The sequence below is a fragment of the Aphidius gifuensis genome, linkage group LG4 (genome assembly GCF_014905175.1).
Source record: "Aphidius gifuensis isolate YNYX2018 linkage group LG4, ASM1490517v1, whole genome shotgun sequence".
Taxonomy (NCBI): Eukaryota; Metazoa; Arthropoda; class Insecta; order Hymenoptera; family Braconidae; genus Aphidius; species Aphidius gifuensis.
The window spans coordinates 17,512,261-17,540,218 of record NC_057791.1 but is presented as its reverse complement, the minus strand read 5'-3'; the positions used below and the strand labels follow the sequence as shown (position 1 = coordinate 17,540,218).

Sequence of the window (27,958 nt, the reverse complement as noted above, 5' to 3'; positions counted from 1 at the left end):
ATTCTATATATATTTTTTTTTTTTTTTGTAATTTTTTTTCATTTATTTACAAAACATTCACATATATTTTGGAGGTAATTACATTAATTTGTAATACTCTTTTAAATTAATTTTTAATATTTTTTTATTCATTGCATGTTCAAATTTTTTTTTGACAGAGGTATCAACGTTCAATATATATTTACTAATTTTTTTTTAATTTCAACTACAATGGACATTGCTCTTCTCACAGTGCACTTGATTAATATATATTTTTTTTTTCATCTATTTATATTTATTTATTATACGTAAATCAGAATTTAAATTATCAAAGATCATTAGTTCAATTACCACTCAAATTAGAGCTCATATAAATTAAATTAAATACAATAATTAAATTGTCATTTATTTTTGTTTGTTCATAGACTTTAAATAATGAAAATTTTATTATTTTTTAGAATTTCATTAAATATTTATTTATTATATTAAAAAATATTTTAATTTAAAATTATATTAATTTTTATTTATTCTAGATAATTGGCTTTGCCTTTTTTCTTTTTGTCAGAATAAAAATTCTTATATGGAATGTTTGAGAGTATAAATTCACAAAGTAACACATAATAAAATTTATTTTTTCATTATCTCAATTGATTTTTGTTGATTTAAATTTACTATGTGTGAAAATGAAATTAAAATAAAATAAAAACAGTTGGCAGTATTCCATAAATGAATTTAAAAAAAAAATCAACATTTTGTCACAAGATTGTACCAAGCAATACTTAAATTTTCTAATTCAATAATAATCTTTCCAAATGCATCAAATAAATAATAAATTAAATCAATTAGATAACAAATATAACATCACAATTTTACAATAATTTTATGGTTTTTTTTTTTTAATTTTTCTCTTTTAAAAAGAGCCAATACTTTAAGATAAAAAAAGGAAAAAAAAAAAAAGAAATTTATCTTTTAAATTAGGCCCTTTAAAAATTTTTAAAAATTTTCTAATTATTATTATTACTTTGTTTGACGTGTATAATTTCAACTGTTTGAATGATCAAATTTTAATGAACGTGATTTTGGAAGATATTTTGATTGTTGATTTTTATGGAATGCCTGATACCATGATGATGAATTATCAGCATCACCAGCACTAAAACGATGAGGAAGTTCATTTGTCGTTGTCCAATATGTTTTTGTTGAATATTCAAGTTTTTTATTATTATCATCATCATCATCAGTTGTATTATTATTATCACGATATAATAATGGACAGCCAGTTGGTGAACGTGGTGGTGTTACACCAACTGATGATAATGGTTCATACGGTGGTGGTGGTGGTGATGATGGTGATGGTGTTAATGATATATTATTATCAGCAGTTAATTTTTTTTCATCAATTCCCAATATTTTAAATACACGATTTGTATTATCACGTATCCAACGTTCAAATAAATCAATTGGCCAATCAGTTTGTGTTGAATTATCAATTAATCTTGCTGGTGGTTCCCAACATATTCCATCTGGTAAATATGATGAACTTCTTGCTAATAATCTTTCATTTGTTTCTACATGACCAGCTGGTGTTGTTAAACTTGGATTACTTTGTGGTGAACGAACAAGTATTTGTAATGCTTGAATGGCATTTCTCATCTGAAAAAAAGAGCCACATAATTATTCATTAAATTAATATCAATAATAATTTTATTTTTATCAACAAACCTCATAACTCAAAGCAACGACATCTTGATGCATTGTTGATACTTCAATACGTTCAATATTATCACGATTATTATCTTCAAATGATTCTTGAATTGATATTTGACCACGATTTCTTAATCCCCCTCGTCCAATTCGTCTATCACGATTTTCACTTCTACATATTAAATTTTTTATAAAGAAATTTAATAATAAAAAAAAATCAATAAGAGTCAATAAACTCTTTATTATGATAAGAAAAAAAAATAAAATAATAAAACTTGCCTGAACTTTGTTTGTCTGGGGCTTGTAACATGAGATGGTGACCTATTTTGTTGTGATAATGGTGATGTTTCACCTTCTTCAGGTATATTTTCATCATCTTCACTTATTGATGGTAATGTCAGTGACTGAATACCATTCATTTCTGATTCTTGCTATAAATTATAATACATATAATTTATATATAAAATAATGTTAATGATTTTTCTTATTTTTATAATTTTAATTACCTCAAATTCATAGCCTTCACGTAAATTATATGTAAGATCATGTACAATATCTTGTGCAAATTGATGTTGATACTCTGGATATAGCCTGAGTACATCAACAAGTCCTTGCATATTTATGCATTTGAGATAACAATATGTTAGTGCTTTGACATCACAACTTGATTTAACAATAACATCATTTGCACCACCTCCACCACCACCACCACCTCCTCCACCATTACTATTATGCTGTAAATGTATACTGATGTCACATCCAACTAGGTCACCTTTACCTGTTTATTTAAAATTCTCATTAAAAATAATATAATTTATTTGCATATTTTTTATCTTACCTAAAATTGCAACAACCATGTTATTTTGTTCAACTTCCATTGATCCATTGCATAAATAATATATTGATGATAATGCATCACCTTTTCTAACTAAAAATTCTTCTGGTGCACAAAAATTACTACGTATATGTAGTGATAATAATTTTAAACATCCTTGTGATGCACCTTCAAATATTGGTAGGCTTAATATTTCACGATGTAAATGCATTGATACATCACCACGTAATTCTTCTGGAAATTCTTTTAGTGTCTGTTAAAATAAATAATTAAATAATTAAATAAATTCAAATATTTCAATATAAATTCATACAAAAATTATAATTATCCAATTTAATTTTATGAGTATGCATTTTGAATTTCTATTCAATTGAAAATTTACATAAATTCATGTTCCAAATTAAACTGAATAATCACGTATATTTGTTAAAAAAAAAAATATAATTTAAAATTTATACCTCATGAATATCAATACCATGATTTAATGACCACGTTGTTTGAAAATAATCTTGCATTCTTTGTTTAAGTTTATCTGGTATTTGATGAAGTGTAAAAAAATCCTTTAAATCACGCCATTTCGATTGATACAATGATCGACGTGAATACATTCGTTGTATAATTGCTGTTACATTACCAAATACAACAGCATGCATCAATGCTAAAAATATCCAAAAATAAATATTTTATATATTAGAACAAATATTAAAGCAAATTTTTATATAAATATTTTATTTTTTTTAATATTGTTTGAGGGATAATGTTTACTTTGTTGTTTTTCCAATTTCGTGATAAAAAAAAAATTGATAAAAAGGTCAATGAACAAACCTCCAACTAGCATTGTACATATAGAAAAAATTTTTTCATATGTTGTATTTGCTGATACGTTTCCAAATCCAACAGACGTGAGACTACTGCAGGTAAAATAAAGAGCTGTTACGTAGTTTTCTGCGTGCGTCACGTTTTGAACAGGAATTCTCAAACGTTCAGCAAGAGTATGGATCCACCCTATCAAAAAATAAAAATAAATAAAACCATAACAATAAAAAGAAAATTGTAGTAATAAGCTTCTGTTTTTTTTCTTCTTTCAAAATGAAATATATAAAAAAAAAAAAAACGAAACCCACAAAACAACTAGAGAATTTTCTATTAAAAAAAAAAGAAAAATAAATGAATAAAAATAATTTTAATAAATTAAATTACCTAGATTCCATTCTTTGTCGTTGTTTAGACGTTCTTTGTCAGCAATAACATACCAAATGCATGCTAGCCAATGTGCAACAAGTGAAAATGACAGCATCAATAGTGTCAATATCATTGCACTGTATTGTGAATATCTGTCCATTTTTTGTAACAGTCTAGCTAATCTGAGAAGTCGTGTTAATTTAACAAGATGTACATGACTCGTTCCAGATTCCTATAACAAATTTAATAAAGAAAAAAAATTTGATATTAAAATCTGATAATAATACAAGAATTGAATTGATTTCTCTTGGTATTTTCAGACGACAAAAAAATATTTATATTCTATGACAAGTTTGAAAGAGAATGTTGAATTCTGAGAATTCTAGAAATATGATGTGATTGGGTCCATTCATTGAATTTGCTTCCTTCCGAGAAGGTTTTCAATTGATTCTCAAGATTTATTATTTACCCGGTATTGAATGAACTTGATTGAAATAAACTCAAATTTAAAAATAAACATTTCCCAATTTATTATTGTTCAATTATAAAAAAAATTTTTTTTTTTTATTATGTTTAATAAATTCATTAAGCTTCAGAGTATATTGATGAATTTTATTTTTATTTACCTCACTGCTGTATACGTCAGAAGCATACATGAGATCAAATGGCAAAGCTGCAACTAAGTCAATTGAAAACCATCCTTTCAAATAATGAACAGCAATTTTTTTTCCGTTAATCACCAATTTTCCTTTTCTACTGACATACGTTGTTCGAAAATTCAATATTATATCTGTAATTAAATAATAAAAAATTACAATATTTTATACAAACTTTTATTATTGTTTTAAATAAAAAAAAAAATAAAATAAATTTACTTTATCATAAAATTTTTAATTAAAAATTTCATTGATAATAAAATTAAAACAAAAAAAAAACTAATTATTTTTTACTTTTTTTTTTAAATAACTATTTCAATAAATCAAATAGATTAAGTTGAATTTTTTTTTTCATTATTTAAAATTTTAATCAAAATAAAATTGAGAAATGTCAATTATTTCAAGGATTTTTATTTAAACAATTTTTTTATAATTTAAAAAAAAAAAAAGAAATACTTTTTTATTTATTTTATAAATCAACATGATCCAAAGTTATCTGATCAGCAAAAATAAACAACAAAAATTGTTAATAAATACCCAAGTTTCATGAATTTATTAAATTGCAAATAGATTTCTATAGTCCATTCATGGACTATTCATACATTCAATGATAAAAGCTTTTTTGGTATAATGCCAAATGATAAACAAACTATTTGAATGACGCAACAAGTTAGTAGATAAATTAATTAATTAACACTATCAAAACAATGACATATTTTTAATAATATAATTTTTTTTTTTACCAAACATAAAAAGTGTCTCGACAACAACATCACTGACAACAGTTGGTCTATCAGTACTGATAAAACTTGCATTATACGGTACAATAACAGCAACATAAAATGTTGATATAAGTATCAGCCAATCCCAACATGATTTAAATCCACCATAGTGACTTAAAATAAATTGTGATTTTTCGGCAGCAGATGTTTTGTATTCTGGTAAAGGAGCAGCTGGTGAATGAAGTAATTGCTGTTAAAAAAAAATTAAAATTAAAATATATATTTTGTTTTTTAAATAAAATAAATATTATCAATGGAAAATTAATATATAATTTTAACTTGTATTTTATTTTTATATTATTTTTTTTACTGTGATGAACATACGATTATTATCATCATCATCATCATCAAAGCTTTGAATGATACATGAAGGTCTTTGTTGAGTTTGTCATGACATGAAAACGAGCATGACATTCAACACATAATTGATACTTGAAATTTGCATAAATAAATAAATTAACGTTGTAAATTTATTTACAAAATTTAAATTAATATAAATAATTAAAATTTTATTATCTATTTAATTATTTATATTTTTAAATTTTTTATTTAAATTTAAAAACAAATATTTTACATTGTTATTTTTTATTTGATCAAAAATAGACAAGGCGTATCCAATATTGACACTATTGATTTATATATACCTTGTTGAGATTGATCTTGTGTTTACGATCCTGTTTATAATGTCCCGATAATGTATACAAAACAGCCCTACTGCGTCTTCTACCACCATAATTATCAGGTGGTGCCTCTGGATCAATATCACCATTTTCATCTGTAAATAATATTTTTTTATATTATTTTTTCTTATTTTTAGAAATTCAATGTTTTTATAATTTTTATTGCGTGCAGCACTGAGGTATCTTGGGAATTTTTTTTTTTTCTTTTCTTTTTTTACTATCAAATTGTGGATACATCACATTGACAATATGGAAATAGATAGAAAATAAAATTAATAGGATATTATAATAACACTTTGGTTTAATGATAATGACATTTTAATAAATAATCCATGAATTTTTAAATATTATCTTTTGATTGTTGGAAGGATTTCTTTAAAAAACTTTTAAATTAAACGATTACATTAAACTGGATTGAATACAAAAATAACTCTTTTTGTAGATGAAAATTTTCTCTTCTAAATTATTCTGCTTTGTTTCACTCATCTGCAGTTTTTATTTTTCTTTACTGAAACCTTTACCTTTTTTTTCTTTAGCAAGTAGATGATAAAAAAAGAAAAATGATTAATCTCATTATAATACTTTGTGCAAATGCAACAGTGTTAAATTAATTTTTTTTTTGACTTTGTGAAAAGTATTCTACTATTTTATTACATACGTGAATAGTGAAAATAAAAAATTAAATAATCTACAAGAATAAAATCTAATTATTATTTTCATCAGCGTGCAAGCAAATTTTTTTTATTTTTCAATCTAAATATATGTGCAAATAAATATTTTTTTTTTACTTGAACCTGGCTTTCCTTCTCTTGATATATCAAAATTATTTTTGATAAATTTGTTTCATTAAAAAAAGATAAGAAATAATAATTCAGCTTGCAGGACATGAGTGGCATGTTGACCCTTGCGGTATTATATTTTTTTTTTCTCATACTCAAAATATATACTCAATTGTTATATTAGGGTTGTACAAGATGAAAAAAAAGTTAGATTTGAGGGTTTAGGATTGGGAAGAAGCAGCAGTACGTGCACTCACCACCATCATTTAACTCACGCAAGGGAAAACACTTGGCGAGGGTGATGTCCTTATGGGATGCAAGAAATAGTACAACATCACCCTTCTCGTTCTTTATCGGTACAATGTCCAGCAGGCAATTGAAAGGGCTACCTAAAAATATATTTATCGAAAAGTCAAATGAAAAAAAATAATAGTTATTCACTCTTTGGAAAGAAAAAAAAAAAAAAAGCCTTTGAAACTTTTTTTTTCCTTTTCTTTTGTCAAGAGTTTTTTGATAAATAAAACTCAATTGAAAATTAAAATACTCAAATAAATTATATCGATTTCAAAAGACTGTCTGAATATAAATCCATTAATTTTATTATAATTTTTTTTTTTCGTTTTTGATAAAAGAATATATAATTTTACTTTTTTTTCATAATTTCAAAAGATTGTTTTTGCTAATTAAACTTTGAACTTTTTTTTTTATATAATTTGAAAACTTGTTTCTTTTTTTTTTTCATTTATTTATATTCTTGTAATTTAAATATATAAAAAAATATTCAGGTCAAGTGGTTATTTAAATGAGTTTATTTACTTATTTATAAATATTATTTTTTTATTTTTTTATTTTTTTTCGTCTAATGTTGTTTTGTTATTCATTATTTGAAAATTCAATTTATTTTTATATATTTTAAATATTGAAAAAATGACATTAATTACCATCTTTTTTGTAAAATACAACTTCAAGTTTAAGTTCAGTTTTACTCTCGAGACTTTTCCATATCATTGTTTTGTCTTCCTCGGTTGTATCTGGGCCATATAAAAATTTGCAAGCGCAGCCTTTTTGCATAATCTGCGCTCGTGGATGTCCTGTCAGCTCGCAGAAGCCATCTGAGCAGTAAACGATCGGATAGATCGTTGGTACTTGGGCATTTCCCAAAACAAAATTGCTATCTGAAAACATTTGAAAAATAAAAATTCAATAAATTATAGTCTATTTTTCCAATCGAACTTTAAAAATACATAAGTATATATTTTTTTTTTTGCAATTATTTTTATCGATACAGTTTTATTTTATTTTTTTATCTAAACCTTACAGTCAACTCGATAAAATCAATTCAATTATTAATATTTCTATATACAATATTATAAATAATAGCATCAAGAAAATTTATGATAAAAATATATGCAGAAAAATTAAAATATTGAAATATAAAATTTTCAAATTAATATATGCATGGAAAAAAAAAATTTGCATGATTATAATAACCTTGAATTACATAGTGATAATTTAAATGAATTTTTTTTTTTTTTTTTTTTAAATAAAATTGAAATTTATGTATTAAAAATGTCATTAAAAGAATTTTAAATATTTTTTTTTTATTTAACAATGTCATGATTCATGAAAATTATATGGATATTTTTTTTTTCTTTGTCATTTAGTTTTTAGTTATATTAATGAGAAAATTATTTTGGAATCTTATAAATATATATAATAATTCATTCATGTTATTTTGGATGAAACACAAAAGTTTGTAACTTGCGGTCTAACGGAAAATGCAGTTGAGTTTTCAAGTTTCATACTCAGTACATGGAAATACAAATTTTCCAGTTGGTTTATTGCAAACCTATATTAAAATTTTCCCTATTATAAATATTTAAAGTTAATAGAACTTGTGATAAATATGAAAAAACACAAAGTTGGTTAAATATTACTATATTTATTCAGAGAAGAAACAAATAAAGATTGTTTTAACAAATAGAACAACCAAGTATTTAAAAGTACAAAAAAGAATTTCCGTCGCGAAAATCTAACTAAGCAGAAAATAATATAATTCAATTTTTTCATAATTATAACAAGGTGGTGACAAAATTCTATAATCAAATTACTCGAGTTTAATATTTCAAGTATATATACTTTTCTGTAAACTTTACATTGATTCATTCAAATATTTATTTTCAATTTAAATATATTACATGTATAAAGTATATAATTAATTAATTCATTTTACGACTATTAATATTACACATTGATTCATCAATGAATGAATTAATGAATGAATTAAATAAATTATGCAAATTATTCTAAACAAAAAAAAAAGAGTTCCATAAAAAATGAAGAAATTTCTTTTCTTTTCTTTTTTTTTTAAATAATAAAATAAAGGAATTTTTCTTCTAATTGCATGGTTTTATATCAACCCTTAAATCTTTAAAAAAAAATAATTGTGTCATTAAAGTTGAGCAATTACTAAATAATTACGAAAAAAAAAAAATATATTCAAAATTCAAAAAATGGAGAAAGACTAAAAATTCAAATTAGAGCAGTGTGATTAAAATTTTTCTGTTTTCATTAAAAATTCAATATTATTGAAAGAATTAACAAATTGGATTCATTTTTATTTATTTATAAAATAAACATGTTGCTATTTATTTGCTGAATTTTACGAATAATTAAAATAGAAATTCACATTTAAATTTAGATTAATCGTACGTGATATTTTATTTAAAACAACATTATTGATAAAACTTTTTTATATTATTATTATTTAAATAATGTCAATTTTATATTTTAATTAAAACCACATTAATAATGTTCACATCACGTAGTTTGGGTTATTACAAACCACATGGTTATAGAATCTGAGGATTTGCGTGACCTTGTGGTCTAATCACTACCACATGATCCACTTAATTTACTGTTTAATTTTACTTGATCCGTAATTTAAATCATGTAAAGATTCAAATTTGTTTTATTATTATCAAGTTTCTAACAATTTTCGTTATTTTATTTATTCATATTTTTTAATGCTCATTTTATTTCTATAATGAGATATATAATTGATAGAGTTTTTAACTTTTTAAAAATAAATTATAATACTCTGCAGTTTCTGCTTCTGTCAATAATGACAACATTTTCCAAGCATTACTTTTTTAATCTGAAATATTGATTTAAATAATAATAATAAAAAAAAATATACATCATCTAGTTTGAACTTTTTTCCAGTTCAATATTTACTACATTTTTTTTTTAATGCTGTATATTTGAGAGACATATTCCAAACCAAAGACATACTTTAAAAGAAAAAAATTTCTCATCTTTTATAGTATTTAAAATTGGAGTGGATTTTTTTTTCTATATATATTTTTCATCTTTATAATTTTATTTATTCCTTTTACATTATATTTTTCTTTTTTAACCTATGCTGAAGAAACTTTTTTATTGACTTTATTTTTAAGGTCGACGTTGTATCATGAAAATTTTAATCTATTTTTTTTTCATTATTTGCTTTAAAATTTTCTTTTTCATTGAATATTCTAAATATATTATCATTAAAGTATAATTTTTTTTCTGTAGTTTCGTGATATCAAAAGATAAATAGTACCACTTAGGCAATTGTCTCCCCCATGTTGTCATTTAAATATCGATTATTTAAACCTGCTGACATTATTCTAAATATATATACAAGAAAAATTTCACTTTAATTTCATTATTTAAAATAAAAAAACAACATTTCAATATTTAAAATAACATGTGAGCTATAAAATTATTCATCCAAATACATAATATTATTTCAAAATTCATATTTCATAATTTAATTGTGAAAAACTTGATGATAAAAAATATATTCTCACCACAATAAATTTTTTGATAAAAAAATTAAAATATCTCAATAATTCTAAAGCCACTGTATTTGTATAAAAAAAAATACTATGTACATCCTGAAATGATGAAATGAAAAATTCATAAAAAGAATATGAAAGATAGAAAAGAAAAAAAGAAAAGTAATGATGCTCTCGACAAAAAAAAAGATAAAAAATATAAATTTTAAAACTGTCTGTGCTCTCGGGAAATATAAACAAAATAAAAAATTGAATTAAAATTTAACAAATTATAAATTGGATAACTTAATGATGATGATGCAAAAATAATTATCGTTAAATTAATAAATGAAATTTCAAACTCGTTTTGAAATTAATTAACTATTTATAGTGTTAGTTAGAAAATAAAATAAAATAAAATAAATACTGATGGTGATGAATAAAAAATTATTCCTGTATTTTAAATTTATAAAATATCGATGGGTGGTGATTAAAGGGGATGTTTCATGACCTCGATAATTAAACCGATTATAAAAAGATATTTATTTCATGGATATTGCAGTCATTTATTTACTAGTTTGGGCTCCGTGAAGTTGGCGCACAACTTCAACGTAGAAATTTCATATAGGGCTTAAAAAAAAGCTCTGAATTTGTAGTATTTTGTAGTAAAAAAATTAGAATTTGTAGTTCAAAAATAAAGGGTTGCAAAAAGAGTTAAAAGCAATTTTCTTCAAAAAATCGACTACGGACGTTGTATATAGGTCAAAAATCTTTGTCAGAATTTGTAGTAATTTGTAGTGAAAAAATTAGAATTTGTAGTTCAATAGTTTTCCCGGAAAAATAATTTATTTATTAAGGTATTTATAAAACAAGTTTATTTTTCGTGAAAATTATCAAACTACAAATTATAATTTTTTCACTACAAATTGCAGTAAGTCTTTCTGCATTAAAAAAATATTACAATTTTCATTTTGGACAATAAAGAAAAAAGTTATGCATTTGTTTATTAATATATCAGATAATAATTATTAATTAACCTTTTTATTTATTGTTTAAAATAAAAAAAAAATGTCTATTCAATGCAAGGAGACCTGCTGCAATTTGTAGTAGAAAAATTAGAATTTGTAGTTTGATAGTTTTCAAGAAAAATAAACTTGCTTATAAATACCTTAATAAACAAATTAATTTTCCGGGAAAACTATTAAACTACAAATTCCAATTTTTTTACTACAATTTTCTAAAACCATGTCTGCACCTAATTTACATCATAGAATCATATTATGATAATAATAAAAATAGTTATACGTTTCTAAACATTTTTAAGTAAAGAAAAAAATAGAAAAAAAAAAACCTATCTTCTGGAGAAAATTTTTTCCGGAAGATAGGTTCGATTAAAAATTATAATTTTATCACTACAAATTGCAGCAGGGTTCCCTGCATCAAATAGACATTTTTATTTTGGTTTTGATCAATAAATAAAAAAGTGAAATAAAATTTATTATCTGATAAGGGAGAAAAGGAAAAAAAACGATTTATAGTTGCCCACTTGATGGACGGTAGAGGTTCTGCAAAAAAGGAGAAAAGGAAAAAATGATTTTTAGTTGCCGACTTGATGGACGGTAGAGGTTCTGCAAAAAAGGAGAAAAGGAAAAAATTCTGCAAAAAAGGAGAAAAGGAAAAAATGATTTTTAGTTGCCCACTTGATGGACGGTAGAGGTTTTGCAAAAAAGGAGATGTTTTAGTTGCAGGCCTTGTGCGGAAAATGATTCTGCCGAAGGAGAAGGGTTCTGCGAGAAAAGAAAAAATGATTTTTAGTTGCCCTTGATGGACGGTGTTTTGCAGGGAAAAACGATTTTTGTTGCCATTTGGACGGTAGATTTTGCAAAAAGGGAGCGTTTTTTAGTTGCCGTTGATGGACGGGAGGTTCTGCAAAAAGGAGAAAATGATGCGATTTTTGTTGGGATGGGACGATTTTTAGTTGCCCACTTGATGGACAGTAGAGGTCCAAAAATCATTTTTCCTTTTCTCCTTTTTTGCAGAACCTCTACCGTCCATCAAGTGGGCAACTAAAAATCATTTTTTCCTTTTCTCCTTTTTTGCAGAACCTCTACCGTCCATCAAGTTGGCAACTAAAAATCGTTTTTTTCTCCTTTTGAACCTCTACCGTCCATCAAGTTGGCAACTAAAAATCATTTTTCCTTTTCTCCTTTTGCAAAACCTCTACCGTCCATCAGTGGGCAACTAAAATCATTTTTTCCTTTTTCCTTTTTGCAGAACCTCTACTGTCCATCAAGTGGGCAACTAAAAATCGTTTTTTCCTTTTCTCCTTTTTTGCAGAACCTCTACCGTCCATCAAGTGGGCAACTAAAAATCATTTTTTCCTTTTCTCCTTTTTTGCAGAACCTCTACCGTCCATCAAGTTGGCAACTAAAAATCATTTTTTCCTTTTCTCCTTTTTTGCAAAACCTCTACCGTCCATCAAGTGGGCAACTAAAAATCATTTTTTCCTTTTCTCCTTTTTTGCAGAACCTCTACCGTCCATCAAGTTGGCAACTAAAAATCATTTTTTCCTTTTCTCCTTTTTTGCAGAACCTCTACCGTCCATCAAGCGGGCAACTAAAAATCATTTTTTCCTTTTCTCCTTTTTTGCAGAACCTCTACCGTCCATCAAGTGGGCAACTAAAAATCGTTTTTTTTCCTTTTCTCCCTTATCAGATAATGAATATTATTCCACTTTTTTATTTATTGATCAAAACCAAAATAAAAATGTCTATTTGATGCAGGGAACCCTGCTGCAATTTGTAGTGATAAGATTATAATTTGTAATCGAACCTATCTTCCGGAAAAAAATTTTCTCTAGAAGATAGGTTTTTTTTTTTCTATTTTTTTCTTTACTTAAAAATGTTTAGAAACGTATAACTATTTTTATTATTATCATAATATGATTCTATGATGTAAATTAGGTGCAGACATGGTTTTAGAAAATTGTAGTAAAAAAATTGGAATTTGTAGTTTAATAGTTTTCCCGGAAAATTAATTTGTTTATTAAGGTATTTATAAGCAAGTTTATTTTTCTTGAAAACTATCAAACTACAAATTTTAATTTTTCTACTACAAATTGCAGCAGGTCTCCTTGCATTGAATAGACATTTTTTTTTTATTTTAAACAATAAATAAAAAGGTCAATTAATAATTATTATCTGATATATTAATAAACAAATGCATAACTTTTTTCTTTATTGTCCAAAATGAAAATTGTAATATTTTTTTAATGCAGAAAGACTTACTGCAATTTGTAGTGACAAAATTATAATTTGTAGTTTGATAATTTTCACGAAAAATAAACTTGTTTTATAAATACCTTAATAAATAAATTATTTTTCCGGGAAAACTATTGAACTACAAATTCTAATTTTTTTACTACAAATTACTACAAATTCTAACAAAGATTTTTGACCTATATACAACGTCCGTAGTCGATTTTTTGAAGAAAATTGCTTTTAACTCTTTTTGCAACCCGTTATTTTTGAACTACAAATTCTAATTTTTTTACTACAAAATACTACAAATTCAGAGCTTTCTTTTAAGCCCTATATGAAATTTCTACGTTGAAGTTGTGCGCCAACTTCACGGAGCCACTAGTTTGTTCATTTTTTATTATTCAATTTTATCCTTTATAAATTATAAATAGAGCATTATTTGTAGAAATTAGTTTTTATTTTTTGTGATTTGATAATTAAAGATTAAACTGGTTCTCTAAAAAAAAATAAAAGCATATAACTAATACCCGGACACTTTCGGCCCCGTTGATAAAAAATAAATTTATTAATAAATTGTTGAATTGAATTGCAAAAAGTATCTGGCGTTTGTAGCAAATACTTCCTGGCGTAGAATAACTGTAGTTTTGTTTGCCACATTTGTTCTATGCTAAGTGGTATTTGCTCCAAACGCCAGTACCTGAGGTAGTATGAACGACTCTTCGTATGACAGTTTTTATTAATTATTATTTGATGTTCGAAAAATTCAGATAATATAGTTTTGAGGGGTTGTTTCGTAATTTAAATGTTATTTAATGTGGCACTAAATTGATCAATCCACTAGAGATTTGAACTCGACGCCTCAACATCAGTAGTTACGTCTCTTGCCTACTCAACCACAAGATCTCTCACCACAAGCTAACTACAATACTCAATCATAATTTATACATATATGTATATATTTTCATCATAAAAAATTACCATAAAAAATCTATGCACATTATTATTCGTCCTTCTATTCGTCATTAGAGCCATTTTTAAAAAAATAGATGGGAAAAATATATTTTCATTATTTTACTTTTCTGCTTTGTACCATAAATGTTGACTCTTTTTTTATTTTTGTATTTTATTCAAAGAGCAACATTATTTACTCTCGACATGCTGTAATATTTTGTATATTTTTTTTTGAATTTCAAATGCTTTTACTCATGTCATCCTGTTTTTTTTCTTGTATTTTCTCTTTGATTTTTATTATTTTTTTTTTTTCTTCGCTGCATTGATTTTGTTAAGACAAAGCTACATGTCAAAGAATCTGGTGTATTTGAAGATAAAAAATAAATAGCAAACAGAAAGAAAGTTTGTGCAATTTAAGACAGTTGGGAATTTTCAAAAGAAAAAATTTTATTACTGATGATAAAGATCATATATAAAAAAATACTGTAGGTAAATTTTAAGCCTTTAAATTTATAAAAATAAAAAAAATATTCATTTTTATAGAAAACTTGGTCAAGTATATTTAATTTTAATTTATTCAAGTGTTTTATTTATTTATTTTTTAGCATATTTATTTTTAAATTGTATATTTATTAATATAGATTTTTTTTTTTTATATTTTTTTTTTTAGATTCGCTTCCGTATATTTTTTAAAATAAATTTTTTTCATTTTATATATATTTTTTTTTATTTACATTCTTTGGTGTCATTTATATTTTATCCTGTATTTATCTATGCTGTAACGAAAAGTTACGAGGCCACTTTTTTTACCACACCATCAGGTCACAGTTTTTTTTTTTTGAAAAACCTCCCAATAAGAAAATTTTTATCCATTAAAAAAATCGTAAAAAAATGTCGTGATATATTATTTATAATAAAACACGATATATATATTACAGGGTTGGTTTTTTTATTTCTCTTTACGCTTTTTTTTTCATAATGGATGGAGCATACATTTCAAATATGTTATAAAATACACAATTTATAAATATATACAAAAAAGAAAAGAGTGTATATTATTTTCATGATTTTTTTATACACTTACTTTTAGTTATTTTTTTTTCTTTATTTATCCCACTTTTTAGGTAAAATTTTTTATCGATTTTGGAATATGTTTTTGAGTATATAAAAAATGAACCCAAACATATATTTCTTTGCCTTATCTTCCAACGATTGTTATATTTCATCCAAGTTTCATTTTTTTTCCACACCTCAATCTTATGATGTTTTCAGCCACAAAAAAATAAAATAAATAAAAATAAAATACAGACACAAAAAATAAGGTAAAAAAATAATAAAACTATAGTCAAAAGACAAGCCCAAACTATTTATTTTTGTTTCCGTCAAAATTCAATTTGATGGAAAAAAAAATGAGTAAAAAAAATAAGATCATCACTTGTGACGAAAAATAAAAAATTAAATATATTTGATTGTCGGAAAATTCTGAAAAGAGATCCATCAGAAAAACTTTTTCGTGTTATATTTTCATTTTCTTTTTTTTTTTTTTGTCAATTTCATGTTAATGTCAGCTTGTCAATCCATTAAATCTATTTTTGAATACATCAGTACTCTCAAGTTGACAGAGGATCATCTATTCGTTCGCTCAATATATGTATAACTCATAAATTTTGTCATATACTAAAATAGACAAAAATTTCTATATATGAAAAGCAAAAAAAAAAATAAACTTAAATAAAAAATGCCATTCAAGATTTTTGTGCAAGTGTCTTGAGACTTTTGAACTCGTATATTGCTTTAAGACCTCTCAAACTCTTTATCCTCAAGGTTTTTTTATCTTTCTCAAAAGTATCATTTACGTCGATATTGTAAAGCAGGTATACAGTGCATTGCCCTAAAGTCAACGTCCTCTAATATAATACTAAAAAATTTCAATGACCTATTTTTTCACTTATTATTAATTGTCATATTTTTTTAAATGGCAAAAATATAAAATACATATCAACAACGTTAAAAAATTTTAGCTTTTGATTTAAAAAATTATATATTATTATTATTGTATGTGGGTATTTTTTTAAGGCAAGACAAAGAGGTGTCTAGGGGGATTTCATCGATTGAAAATACAGCTGGAATTAAGGGAGATAAAAAAAGCAAAAAAATACGATAAGACACAGAAGCGATGAAGTGCAAACTCAACGAGATGTTGAAGGACGAAAATTAATGAACCCTAGCTATTTCTTTTGTGATTTTTTTTTTTGCTCCTTTTCTCTTGGAATAAAAAAATATATATATCCTATAAAAAATAGGCACCTTTACTTTGTTCTTAGTGACCTTCGATTCAAGTCTTTTTTTTTTGCGTTGGAATTATCAGTTACTGATCAACGAATCCACTCGAATTTCTAAGAATTTATTTGTTTTTTCTTATTTAATTTGTTTATTTTATTTATTTAATTTATATTTTATCATTATTTAATTATTTACTTTTCTTTCTTGAATGATTAAACATTTTATTATTTGTTAGAAGGGATTAAAGTCGGTCGGAAAATAAGGGTGCATCAAAGAGCACGGGGTCAAGTAGAAAATTAGCAAAAATTGATCAGTCAGTTGGTAAATATATACACTTGTGAATTTTTCTTTTTTTATTTTTTTTCTTTTTCATTAATACATATATTTTGTTGTTTCAATAAAATCACAAATAATCATAATAAAATTTTTTTTTATTGTTTTTTCTACAGTGTCAATAAATCAAATTTATGTACAATCAAAATAATTTTATACAAAATAATCATGATTTGCTATTTAAATGTACATTGACACTGATTTTATTTACAAAACTGATTTTGCATTATTACTATAGTATTTTGAAGCATTAATTAAATATACATTTACTTTTTTTATTTTTATTGAATATATTTAAAAATTTAAATAGCATATTTGCAATTTTTAAAGCCAATTTTTATTGAAAAAAAAATATGAAAATTATTAGTGTGCACGTACAAGAGAAATTTAATACAGAATAATATTTTTTTTATTATTGTCATTGAGGTTTTTGTTCAATGTAAATAATAGTGAAAATAGAAAAAAAAAAAAAATTGTATTATCTATTGAAGAATCAGCTTGACCTGATTTTAATCGATAAGTGCAAGGTAAAAAGGATTCTCTTGTAATCAAACCCTTTGTTATTAAAAAAAAAAAAAAAAGCAAACTCATGTCATTTTTTTCATTTAAAAGTGGTGTACTTAATTGGCACCTGAATTTTCAAAGATAAAAATATATAATCTTAATAATGTATACATGAATTAGAGAAAAAAAAATATCTAGTAATTCTGATGTCACGTATATACTTGTGGTTAATCATAAAGTTGTTTGAAAATTTAATTGAAAGCTTTTTTTTTTTCTTTATTATTAATTTTCAATAGGATATATAAATATAAAATTCACGCATATACAATTCGAATCATAGAGCTTATATTAATAAAAATGTTTGATAAGAAAAAAAATAAAAACCCTTTGATGTTTTTTGTGCACCATCATTTTAATTTGATCTTTAATAAAATTTTCTATGGTAAAAATGACAAGTGTCATCGGTTTTTTGGCCATTTGTCTCTGTCTTTTTTACTATTGTTATTTTTTTTCTCTGTATTGTTAATATAAATTTATATTTTTTAAATAAACACTATTTAAATAATAATAATAAGATAAATTGATTACTAATAAATTATTAATATTAAAAATAAAGTTAACATAATAATTTATTAAAAAGTTTATCGAATCACATGGTTTAGCATCAGTGACCAAGTGATAATTCATGTTTGAAAATAGTTATAATTTTCACAACAGCTTGTGGCAAGATCGATACTATAATAAAAATAATAATCATTAAAATATATATCATTATTAAATTCGTTTACCTGGATTAACCATAATGAGCAATAACAATGCATATAATACATAATGCTAATAATACATAAATTTTTGGTAAAGATATTGGATGATGAAGATACATACTTGAATTTTCTGTGTTGATGTTTGAAATTTAATATATCGATTGGAGTACTTTATGTTCATATATGAACATGTACTTTTATTGTTTATATGGAAATATCAGTACACGTGATAAAATACTCGAGTGTATATGAATATATATTATATCAAGGCTAGAAGAGAAGGAAAAAGAGAGAAAATTGAGGAAAAAAAAGCAATAAAAAAAATAAAAAAAAAGGCTAAACCAATATTATTGAGTTTACCAAACTCAAAATTTATATATACATATATCAAAATTCAAGTGGAGTTTGATGGTATTGAAGTACAAACGAGTTTTCTGATGATCGACAGGGTGTAGAGTGTTTTTGTGAGTATGTTAATGTAAATACATCACCTATGAAATGTCACAACTCATCATTTTACATGAAACTTTAAATGCACTATTGATAAAATTTTTATTTTTTATTCTACTCTATAAAAATTTCAATACTTGTTATCATCAAAATATTTCAATATTTTATTTTAAACTTTATATATATTTTCACTTTACACTTGATTAATATATTTTAAAAATTAAATATAAAACTAAATTAAATATTAAACTTGAAAATGAATTTAAAAAAAAAAAAAATTATATACATTAATAAATAATTCATAATGTACAATTAATTTGTATTTAAAATATAAATTTTTTTATAATTAAGATAAAATTTTAATATTCATAATCCGTAACAAATCTGTCACGTACACAAGTTTCTTTAATAACGCGATTTTCTAATCTGTTTATTTCTTTTTTATATTTATAAATACGTTTATTTATAATTTGTGTACGATATTCACAAAATAATGGTTCACCTCCATCTCCAGTTTCACAAGTATATGTTATGTTTATTGATGCCATTGGATATATAAATGATACACGTTTATAATCAACTTCTAATTCTTCGTCACCTATGGCTCTTGCAAAATCTGGATTTTCAAATGTAAAACATTTATGACCCCATTCTGTTAGCTCTTCTGATGGAACTAAAAATTAAAATCATTTTATGTTTTTAATTTTGTATTTCTATTTGCGTAACATTTATTTAGTAAAATTAAAAATTAAAAAAAAAAAAAAACCTCTGGGTAGAATGCAGTCATCTATCGTAGGTTCACTTCTTTCAGAACGAACCAATTTTTTAGCTTCATTATCTTTGACAGTATAAGTTTTTATAAATTTTTCTTTATTCTTATGATTTTTTAAATTTTTCATTTGATGAAAAACGTTAACTTGATGTTTTTTTAATGTTGAATTATAATCAGTTTTTAAATTATAATTTTTATCATTTATTTCTGTATTGTTTTTATTATTATTATCATAATTTTCAGTTGTATTAATTATTTTTGGTTGTTTGAGTCTATTCCACATGATTTCTTTGGCGGACGTGTGGTTTTTTTTTTTTATTTTGAGCGTTAAAGCTTGACAGTTAATAATTCTAAAAAGGTATTAATTACTATTAATTATATGTAAAAGAAAAAATAGATAAAAATAATTTTTAATAATTTAATAAACTTACCCCATGATAAAAAGAAAAAAAATCACTTTTTCCATTATTTATTTGAAAAAAGAAAAAAAAACAAATCGTAAAAATTTAAATTAACTGCCAACAAATGGTGGGAAGAAAAAACTGTTGTGCTATTCTCAAAGTCACATTGAGAACTGATGTCCTTTTTTCATTTTCAAACACCTTTGGTCAGGTGATCTTTAGAACCTGTATGGTGTGATATAGTATATAATAGAAATGGTAGAAAAGAATTCGGTTGGGGCCCTTTTTCTAAGAAATGTACAGGAGTCCAGCATCATTTGAGATTGTCAATATTATATAATATTATATTTATTTATTTAATTTGTTGTTTGATTAAACAACAATGTATATTTTTTAAATTATCATTTTAATATTTATCAATTGTTTAAATTGTTTCAATATTAAAAAAAAAATAATTTTAATTTGAAATAAATAAATAAATAAACAATAAATAAATTGGAAAAAATATTTATTTATTATTTTCTTTTTTTTTTACATTAAATTTCATTTTAAAAATGTAGAAATATTTGAAAAATAAAATTTATCTTGTATCTGTGCCCTGTGGATTTTATTATTTTTCAATATTTTTTTATTCAACATGTTTTTATTGGTTATTATATTTTTTAACAACGTATATTATTTATATACATTGAAAAATATAGATATTAAAACAACAGAATATTACTAATAAAAAAGAAACATACATATTATTATTAAAAATATAAAAACCATTTACAAAAGTTTAATGGAAAATTTAATATCAGATTATGTATAACAGCATAGTCAAAGGTTGTTAGGGTTTCCAAGCTGGACTTCAATAGTCTCTGAAAGGATGATTATTATTAAAAAAAAAAAAAAAAAACAAGAATATTTTTTAAAATATTTAAATACCTCTTTCAATTATTCTGCCTGACTGAATTTTAATATGCATTCTTTATTATTTAAAAATATTTCAATTAAACAAGTTTATCAATATATATTATCGAAACAAAAAAAAAATGATTAATTAACGTAAAAATTAAATATTATTTGTTAATATTTTTATGAGAATAATAATTTATTAAATAGATAAAAACTTTTCTTCTAGGAAATTGTCAATTTGCCTGTTAATAGTAATATAATGCAGAATTTTCTATATATATAAATAAAATGAAGGAATATTTTTGATTGATATATTGTAGAGGAAACTGTTTGCCGCACATTATTACCGGTAATAGAGAATGATTTTACATCCTGTATATTTCATCTTTGAATGCAATTTTCAAGGGATTTATCTCTTCAATATTTTGTTGTATTTTTTTCAACATGTTAATCTCAATATATCATATCAAAACCTTTTCAATACCACGATGAAAAGAAACTATAAGGTTTCAATTTATTTATTTTTTTACAATTCAATTTGTCGTTAATATATGTCGTATAAACGAATAGATAAAATAGATAAAATAGATAAATAAATGTATAATCAATATAAGTGAATGTCATAAAAATTCCATTTCAATAAAATTGTAAAATTTTTTATATTTTTTTTATTTTTCTCATCAATCCAAGTTGTACAAAATTAAAGTAGAAAAATAAAATAGTAATTTTAATTTTTTTTATATTTTTATATAATCATTTTAAAGTTATGATTTTGGCTTGGCTTGTCTTTCCATATGCTTTGCAGACAAAATCATACGACACTAACACACTAGTAAATTATTTAATCTGCATGCATGACAAATGATTTTTGTTAAGTCCCCAACGGGAGATCTCTATGGGTAGCTTGAAAATTTTTCTATCAATTTTTCAAATTTTACCCTTCAGCATGTTCATATTGCACTGCCAAAATTCCAAGATTCTGTTATGCATCAGGTGACTGAATAGAAGTAACATTAACAAAATTAGGTACGTTTCTCATAGCAGTTTTTGGTTTTTTTTGTTCAAAATTAAAAAAAATAGTTTTTTGATATTTAATTTTTTAAATTATCAATAGTCTTTAAATTTATTAGAATTGGCCACTTTATTGATATATTTTTCATTGTTTTTAGATAATTGTAAATAATAAATTATTAACATCGTTTTCATTGACAATTATTATGAAGCTTTCTGACAAACACAAAGTACATATATGAGCAATTTATTGACTGATTAAAAGCATTTCATTTTGTCAATATAATTGATGATAAATTTTACATTATAATAATTTCAATTAAAAATTATATGGTTGATTAAACATTTTAATTTCTGATTTTTATAATTATTAAATTTTAAAAAATTAAATTTTAAAATTTTTTAATATCAAAATTATTTATTAATAATATTTTACGATTATAAATATTTTTTGTTAAAAGTTTTCTATCGTAATTTTAGTGACACACAAGGGTTGGTTGTAAATAATCCACTTATACATTATAGTAAAATTTACCCATGAACAGGAAGACGCACTCAGTATATATGATAAAACAAAAGGAGAGAGAAAAAATATAGATTAATTTTGTAGGGGAAAATTTTAACTGTATAACAACATACCAAAATTTTCTACAAGCTTTTAAGGTGAAAATCTATGGTTAAATTCACGAACACACAGAATAGGAAAACTCAATGTCTTTTGATAATTATACAAAGAAAACTTTATTATGACAAAAGTAAGATGAACATATTAACATTTAAAACATGAATTTATTATCTGAGGGGTTTATGACAAAATAGTTTGTTTAATAACATCATTATGACACGGGATTATACGAGCTTTATGTTTATTTTTAATATTTAAATTTAACAAAAACAAAATCGATTTGAATATTAAAGTAAATTTATTTTGGTATACATATATCAAAACATTATATAAAGATATAAATAAACATTTATATAATTAATTTAATTAAAATCAAAATAAATACTATTAATAATTTTTAATTTTTACTTACGTGTTCCATCGAATCTCGTTGCGATAGTATCTAAAAAGGTGTTTTGAGGGGCAAGAAGTCCCTTCCTGGCCGGCATTGAGGCCGCCCCTTAAGCCTTGGATCACTTGGTCCTGAAAAATATTATTTAATAATGAAAAATTAAAAATTAAATATTTAAATAACATATATAACCAACTTTAAGATTAAATATATAATAAACAAACAAACAAAATGAAAAAAAAAATAAAATAAAAAACAAGAAAACTACCCCTGTGTTGTTGATAAATTTTTTTTTCATATTTGAACAGTTATTTTAATATATATAACACCCTAAAATAAAAATAAAAAAAAAGTAAATAACATGAAACCATTTTTTTTACGACTTCAGGCGTAATATTTTTTTCACGTTATAAGCCACAGAGATGAATGCGTTGACGACTCTACTGAATGCAAAATTTTATGTCATAACTATATATATATAAAACATAGAAACTAATGTAAATTATTCTAAAAATTTATAGGTAATATTTTTGTGGAATATTAAACACGTGCACATATAATCAGATATCTTGTGAGATTTTTTACAAGATTATTAGAATTCCGGTTGAGATAAAATATAAAAATGAATATAAATTTTGAAACCCATCAGAGCATGATTTTTTTTTTATATAAATTTCAATAAAATATTTTTATTTAACACTTTTACCCTTCATAAATGCATGTTAACATAACTCTATGAATTTATTTTCATGTATTTTAAAATATAAACAGTAAAAATAAAAACATTTTTTTTATATAAACTTTATTTATTTATAAAAATATTATTTTTTTAGCGAGGAAAATTTTACATTTAATATTAATGAGATTTTTCATTGCATTATATATAATTTATTTGTGATAAGATTATTAATTTTTTTTTTTTTTAATTTAAACTTTATTTAATGATCATTTTAGGTCATTAGTTATTGATCGTATTTTTTTTATTAAATGTAACCAAGGGTTAACCGCACTGAGTAAATTACAAACCCCTCAAGTTAATCGTTTTCAATTGCGCAAATTACTGACCCTATATATTTCTATATTTATTACAAATAAAAAATATTTTTATAACTTTTTCTTTCGTAATGATATTTTTATCATCATGAAAATAGAAAAACATAAAACAAAAATAAATATTTTTCTTTCAATTTAAAACCACACATGAAACATTTAAATTAATTGATATTTATTTATTTCAAGGTCATTAAAAAAAAAAAAGTGCTTTATTTTCATAACTCAAAATACCACATTTTAAAAATAAATACTACATGACAAGCTCTTGACAGTCAGTGATAAATTTAAAAAAAATAAATACAATGACAACAGATGTTAAGTATCTTTAAATTTTCATAAATTATCATTATTTTTTTGACTCTGTCAAAGTAATTTGAGGTGAAAAAAAAATAAAAATGTTATGAAATGTAATGTAATTCTTGACAAAAGTCATCAACTAAAAAACTTTGAACGTCATTTTCAGAATAGAAAAAAAAAAAAAAAAAATGAAAGTTAGGCTTTTGAAAATAGAGATGATGCTGGTTAGGGAGTTTAACTCTCGAAGTAAGATCAGACGAGAAAAAAAAACCGAAAAAAAGAAAAAAGAAGTGAAATAAGAAGAAAAATGAGAACCAAGGGCTAAGACCTACAATGACAGTAGTGAAGTGTAGCTTGAAAACTAGCAAAAAGGAAAAAATATAGTGAGATGAATTTTTTTTTTTTTTTTTTTTTTTTTCATACAAACTACAGGCCACATGAGAACAATACTTTGTGAGTTGAAGCCCCCATAAGTAAAGAAACTAGCCAACTGGGCTTCTTCTCCCTTATTCTTTATTATTATTATTATTATTATTATTATTATTTTCTAACACTCTACCGGAAAGTTTCCCCTTTATGTCACTCAATACCGCTCGATTGCATTTTTATTAGCTCATTGTGGTTTCTCTCTTGGTTCGATTGACTTTCCTTCCCTGAATTTCTACAAATTGTATTTTTATATTTTTTTATTTCCCTTTGGAATAATTTAGCTTGGCTTTATTTAAACAGTAATAGTAATTATATACGTTAAAAATAGCATATACTATTACAAAAAGCGTACAATATTTATTTTTAAAAAATAATGAAATTAAATAGTTTTTTTAATGATGAAAAATTAGGGTTAATATTCTATTTTTTTTTTCATTAATTATCATTGGCTTTTAAAAAAATAAATTCTTAATACTAAATGGCATTTACTGCTTTTTGGATTATTATTTTTTATTTTTTTTGATTTGTTTTTTAACGTAGCACATGCGGGAATTAAGAGTAGTGGTTAAATTAACGAGCCACTTTTTCCCGCCACAAGAGAATTGTCCTCGACATTTTATTCTTATTTATTTTTTTTTTTTACTTATTATTTTTTTTCACCTTACAACAACCAAACTCATTACTTATGATAAAATAAATGATCTGTCTTGAGCAAACATTAGAGAATATAATTTTTAAAAATATTAACATTTAATTGTGATAAATATAATTTTCTTTTGTTATATATATTTTTTTTTTTTAAATGAAAATTAGCGAGAGAATATAGTTGATAGTTGTTTTTAAAACTTTGACAAATTGATATGTCCTCGATATATTTTTATCCTTCGAGCAACAATTTTCATTCATTGATTTTTTTTTTTCTTTTCATAAAATTGATGGATTAACAGGTAAATTGATTACGATTTTATCAATTGAGCTGTAATTTTTTTTATACTTTTTATTTTTATCTACAAAAAAAAAACAGAGATTTTTATAACAATATATATTTGGTAAATGGAAATATGATAAGGAAAAAAGATACTAGGTAGATGAGTTGGATAAAAATTTCACCTCATCAGTGCAAACGAGGGTATAAAGATGTCGGTTAACCCAATCTGGTTTTTTTTTCTAGTTTCATTGGCAAAGTGGAAATTAAATTGGTATATAATTTTTATTATTTTTTTTTTAAACTTTCTTTTAGTATATAAACTGGCTTTTAAAATGAGACGCATCAATAAAGTGGTGTAAATTTAGTAGAAATAAAATTACAAGTTTATAAAAAAAAAAAATCATTTTAAAATATAATTTTTACAGGTCATTTAAGTAAAATATATATTTGATTGTTTAAAAACTCTAAAAAATTATAAAAATATATAAATAAAAGCTTTTTTGTTTATTTTTTTTGACATTATAAATAAATTTTTTGTATTTTTACAAGCAAAAATAAATAAATAAACATACACTTATTAATAATAATTAAAAACATACCTTAAAAATTTAATTTCACACTTCCAGCAACATAGAAAATTTACACACTTCACCCACCTCCCTCGAACCCATCTCAAACAATAATCCGAAATTTTCCAATAAAAAGAAGAAAAAAAAAAAAAAAAATCTCAATTAATTTCTTATAAATCACTGAATTTAAACTAATATTCTCAACAAAAAAAAAAAGAATTTACACAGATATTTATTAAACAAATTAATGTATCTACTTGATAAACGTCACATAACTTTTTTTTTAAATTTTTTTCTTTCTAATAGATGTGTAAATTTTTAATTTGAATTTTACAAATGTTTTTTGTTTTAAAGCCCGAAATATATAGCAAAAATATATATATTAATTAATTAAATTTTAATAATAAACAAGAGCATGTAACTCGTACGATGTCAATCGCGTAACTAAAGCGAAAAAACGAGGGTAGAGATTGTCTATCTCGATGATGATGGCCCGGGTTTTAGTTCACATTGAGCTTGCGCCATCACCATCTTCAAGCGCAACATGTGGGAAAATTTGCTGTTGCAATATATATCTATATATTTATATATTACATATATTTATTTATAAGAATCTGTTGGTCGTTGTCTATTACAAGGAAAATTGTAAATGTTTTTTTTTTTTTATTTATTTTATGCGCAAGCGTAGAGTGACCTTAAGGTGGCAAAATTATTTTTCTTTACCTCCCCCAACAGAGCTTGCATTTAACGATAAAAAAGACATAAAATTTATTTAATTTTTTTTAATTTTTGAGTATAGGGGAGTTTGGAGCAAAGTATATACAACGAATTTTCCCCAGATTATTATATAGCCAGCAGCTGGACGGTGTTTCTGATACGCCGACGCATGTGTTTCATGTTTCTCACGTTCTCGCGTTTAATTAATTATTTATTTCATTAATTAAATTGTTTTTTATCCTTTTTTTTTTTGCGAGTAATGGTATTTAGGTGTCTAAATGAGTTGAAAATAAGTTTATATAAACTTTTAAGATATCATTTTCAATTAAATTATGTGTTTAAAAGTTTTTTTTATCGATTCCATATAAAAAAAAGTAATTAAATTTTGATTTTTTCGTGTTTTGGAATTTATAATATTACTATTTGTTAAATTAAATATTCATTATTTTGTTAATTTAAATTTTATTGAATTTTTTTCATAATATAATAAATTCTTCGTTCGATATGAATCGTATTTTTATTTTTCATTTGCAATGATAATTTTATTTTTTTTAGTATAAAGTTTGAAATTAAAACTACAATGTTTTTAAATTAAATATTTGTTAAATTTTTTGTCGTATTAAAATTAAACTCAATTGTCACAAGATGAAAACAAATGATCAAATAAAGCTAAATAGAAAAAAAAAAAAAAAAAAAAACAAGCCTAAAATTAATTTATGACTTTTTATCACGCAATTTGATAATTTATAAATTTTTCTAATAGTAATAATGGTAAATAAAATTTTTGAATCACTCAAAAGTTTTTCACTCGTGATGTTTGTAATCATGTTGAAAAAATTCATTGTTTACACAGCAGGATATTTTGAAATAATAATTAAAAAATATATGTGATAGTTTAAAGA

General features: G+C 23.5%; 1 protein-coding gene across 2 annotated transcripts; it reads right to left on the bottom strand.

The window, feature by feature from the left end:
• Window positions 1-18: 18 nt before the first annotated feature.
• On the bottom strand, window positions 19-26,786 carry LOC122855359 (potassium voltage-gated channel subfamily H member 8). 2 transcript variants are annotated; one of them, XM_044156649.1, is made up of 15 exons: window positions 26,370-26,786; window positions 23,085-23,194; window positions 7,539-7,772; window positions 6,855-6,986; window positions 5,783-5,913; window positions 5,100-5,328; window positions 4,327-4,490; window positions 3,719-3,932; window positions 3,344-3,523; window positions 2,977-3,176; window positions 2,522-2,771; window positions 2,190-2,461; window positions 1,963-2,114; window positions 1,702-1,855; window positions 19-1,632 (listed from the first exon to the last, which is right to left on the bottom strand). In XM_044156649.1, exons 2-15 carry the CDS (start codon window positions 23,158-23,160, stop codon window positions 1,021-1,023), a joined length of 3,000 nt encoding a protein of 999 aa, XP_044012584.1. In that variant the 5' UTR covers window positions 23,161-23,194; window positions 26,370-26,786; the 3' UTR covers window positions 19-1,020. The 2 variants fall into 2 exon arrangements, with proteins under 2 accessions (XP_044012584.1, XP_044012585.1); XM_044156650.1 differs by having other exon boundaries at window positions 962-1,632; window positions 6,873-6,986.
• Window positions 26,787-27,958: the final 1,172 nt, after the last annotated feature.